General features: G+C 42.0%; 1 protein-coding gene across 1 annotated transcript; it reads right to left on the reverse strand.

Annotated features, from left to right (window-relative positions):
* Positions 1 to 235: 235 nt before the first annotated feature.
* LOC128642706 (E3 SUMO-protein ligase ZBED1-like) lies at positions 236 to 1,750 on the reverse strand. Its single transcript, XM_053695485.1, has one exon. The coding sequence runs from the start codon at positions 1,748 to 1,750 to the stop codon at positions 236 to 238; it is 1,515 nt and encodes a 504-aa protein (XP_053551460.1).
* Between the last annotated feature and the right edge of the window lie 2,158 nt (positions 1,751 to 3,908).

The following is a 3,908-nucleotide window of genomic DNA, read 5'->3' on the forward strand; positions in this document are numbered from 1 at the left end:
AAAAATATAATTTAATGAACAAACATACTCTGTTTGGTTTAACAGAGTATTAAAAAACTGCAGAACTGCAGAAATACAAATAGTTAAACTTTTTATCTTACTTAGTTCAATGTACAACTGTACACAAGTAAATTTTTACACAACTTACAATGAGAAACTTTTAAAAACTTTAGCAGAACAAATAAGCATATATTATGAAAAAGAGGTGGAGTATCACTGTTCCAGAAACCTTGCATTAGAATATAAAAATGTTAACATGTCCAAGGCTGGCTCTCTTTTTTGAAGTTATGTTGCCTGCTGCAGAGAAGAGTCGCTCTGATGGTGTGGAGGTGCCTGGTATGCACAAGTAGGATTTTGCTAGTTTTGCCAAGGCAGGATATTTTTCTTGGTTACCTTTCCACCAACTCAAAGGGTTTCCTTCCTTGGCAAGGGGCTTCTCTGCAAAATAAGTTTGGACTTCATTCCTAACTTGTAGATTAATGTCCTCCTCATGTTGCCCCTCAATAGTCTCCTCTTCACTGCTGCCCCCAGACTCAAGGAGTGAGTCAAGTAGAGATGTTGCAGATGTTGAGGGCTCAGCAACTGTACCTCCAGGCGTAACGGTATTCTGCTGGCGCACCATCTCTCTTCTTACAGCAAGAGCCTCTGTCTGCACTTTTGCATGAACAGTAATAATTTGCTCTGTCGTTAAAAATTTGAGTCGCCTAAATCTTGGGTCCAGGGCAGAGGCAAGGATTACTGAATTTGGGACCTGTTCAAAAAGGATCCCCTTCCATCTGTTTTGGAGTTGGTCTGCTGCAGTGGCTTGGAAGCTCTTCAGTGCATGCGACTCAAAAGAAGCACCCTCATTGGACCGCAAAAGCCCCTTCACAAGTGCAGGCACAGAAGACAGAGTGACATATTCTTGGCCACTCATGTATACAGTAGCAAACTCAAATGGCTTGAGAGCAGTGGAGAGTTCTTCTAGAATACTCCACTGATCTGGTTTTAAGTCCAGATAGTGTTTGCCTCTTTGAGTGACTGATGGATCTGATAGCGCTGCTGTTACCGGCCACCTTTGCTCAATGAGTCTCTCGACCATATAGTAAGTGTTATTCCACCTTGTGCTAACATCTTGAAGAAGCTTGTGCTCAGATGTTCCCATTTGCTTCTGCTTCTCCTTCAACTTGCTGCTGGGGAGTTCACTTTTTTTAAAATGTTCTACTAGTCCTCTTGCAGCACTGACGGCTCTCTCAATTCCAGAGTTCTTTAATGCAGCATTGATGACCAGCTGCAAGGTGTGACCACTGCAGCGGATACTGGTCCATCCATGCTTCTCTCCTAGGATGTTTGCAGCAGCCACAATATTTAAACCATTGTCATGCACAATGGCAATAATTTTTTGTGGTTGAATTTCAAATTTTGCAGCAACCTCCTCCAACCATTCTGCAATGTTTTTTGCGGTATGCCTGTCTTCTAAAGGCATGGTAGTGAGGCAGATAGAATGCATTTTCCAGTCAGCCCCAATGTAATGGCATGTAATGCCAAGGTAAGCCTCAGTTGCTATGCTTGTCCATATGTCCGCAGTTAGGGCAATTCTGCTTTCATTAGCGGCAGCGCTGATGGCACCCTTTACATTTTTAAGTGCCTCCTGGTACTTCCTTTCAACCAGTTTTGTAAAATGTGTTCTTGACGGAAGCGTATATCCAGGGTTTAGTACACTGACCATGTTTTTAAAACCTTTGCCTTCGACCATGGACAGTGGCCGCATGTCAGTAACTATCATTTTAAAAACAGAGTCTGTTATTACGGATGCTTGTTGTGGAGTGCACGGGGGATTTCGCTGCACAAACTCTGTCATGGTGCGCTGTTTCTTTCTGAAAAGAAAGAAGATATATCATTTTTAATGATCATTCATATAGACTAGTCTTGACTGTCAGTGTCTATGCAGAAAAGGATAGTCTATCATTGTGCAACTACTACTATTACTACTAGTTTACAAATACAATTAGTACATTTTGGTGGTTTAACTTACTGTCCTGATGTCTCGCCTTCCTCAGTGAAACCCACGTGTTTTCTTTTCATGTGTTCATTCATCACTGTGGTGCTTCCGTGCCACATAAGCTCTGCCTTGCAAATTCTGCAGGTGACCACCTTCTTTGCGGCATTAAGCGTAAAATGCTCCCATGCTTTAGAGGACTTGGGTCGCACACTTTTTTCCACTGTCACAGGCTCTGCAGCAGACTCTGCCATAATTTGTTTTTTTGGGGGCAGCTGCAGGAAAAAAACAAGTAGTGAAGTTAACTATTGAGGTTTTTTTTAAAGGGAGTAGGACATCACACTACTAGTAATATAATTAACGTTACTTAAGTAAAAGTAACTGTTACTAGTTAAGTTAGTTAACAATACACAATTTATGAATAATATAGAGCATGCTTGCTGAGAGTGCCATAAAACATGTAGAGATCTGTCACTGTGCATATGCTAAAAGGGCTAATTAAGTAAAAAAAAAAACAACTTTTATTTGCATGTTTAAAAATTGTAAGAATTGGGAAGTAAAATTAAAAATTAAATTTTAAAAAATAAGCAGCCAATTTTTTTTTATTAGGGTAGCCCTCTTATCAGTCAGTGACTGTTGAATGATGATTGAAGAGGAATGAGGATCATCATCATCAGGAAAAAAAAAAGAGGGCAATGGCATAGGCATTGTGGGACAAGAAGATACAAGAACCTGATCGGTAGCAGTATAGCTGCTGGTTCATGGTTAATTATTTTTAGCTCAGCAGCTGTAGCTGGCTGCCAAGTTGATGACTATGACATCCACAGATTCCACAATATGTATTGTTAAGTGTGCCCTAGTCTCACTGGGTAGTGGTACAGGGGGAAGGGGTGCATGAGACAAGAGGAGACTGCTACAACATCATCAGATACTCTCATCTCTCTGTGCCACACTTACCCCTGTGTGCTTCTCACACTATGATCTACCAACCTCTATCCCAGTAGTAGATACATATCTTATACTCTCATCTCTCTGTGCCCTGTTATATAGTGCCACCCTTACCCCCTGTGTGCTAATCCTAATACTGGGATAGAGGTTGGTAGAGCGTAGCAGGATTAGCACACAGGGGGTAAGGGTGGCACTATATAACAGGGCACAGAAAGATGAGAGTATAAAGATATCTACTACTGGGATGGAGGTTGGTAGAGCATAGTGTGAGAAGCACACAAGGGATAACATAATTGTGAGAATGTGCACCAAGTAACAGATGGCACAGATAGATGAGATTATAAAGAGATCTACTACTGGGATAGAGGTTGGTAAGTGTGGCACTAAATAACAGATGGCACAGAGAGATCTACTACTGGGATAGAGGTTGGAGAGTCAGATTCACAGGGAGGGCAGGGTGTGAGCTGTGAGATCGCGGGCATGGAAGGGGAGGGGCTAAGGTGAGGGACCAGGTCCAGATCAAATAACTTGCAAGCAATAAGATGATAGATCTTTTTTAGAATAAAAAAACACTGCGTACAGAGACTGAGTCTTTCTCATCTAATAATATATGGCTCCTAGCATGCAAGTTACTAGCATGCAAGTTACTTGATCTGATTCCGGACCCTCACCTTACTAGCCCCTCCCCTTCCATGCCCGCGATATCCTCACAGCTCACCCTGCAATGTGCTGCTATGATGGAGGGGTTAAGGTGAGGGTCTGACTCTGTCACTCCGGATCAAGTAACTTGCTAAGAATAAGATACATTTTGGCGGTCTCACTGTTTAAACATCCCTCTCCTGTGACTGCTATGCTATCCAATCAGAACAGTTACAGAAGCTAGTAAGCTACTAGCAGTCACAGGAGAGGGGTGTTTAAAAAGTGAGACCGCCAAAATTTATCTTATTCATAGCAAGTTACTTGATCCGGATTCCGGAGTCAG

This window comes from Bombina bombina, chromosome 12, assembly GCF_027579735.1.
Source record: "Bombina bombina isolate aBomBom1 chromosome 12, aBomBom1.pri, whole genome shotgun sequence".
Taxonomy (NCBI): domain Eukaryota; kingdom Metazoa; phylum Chordata; class Amphibia; order Anura; family Bombinatoridae; genus Bombina; species Bombina bombina.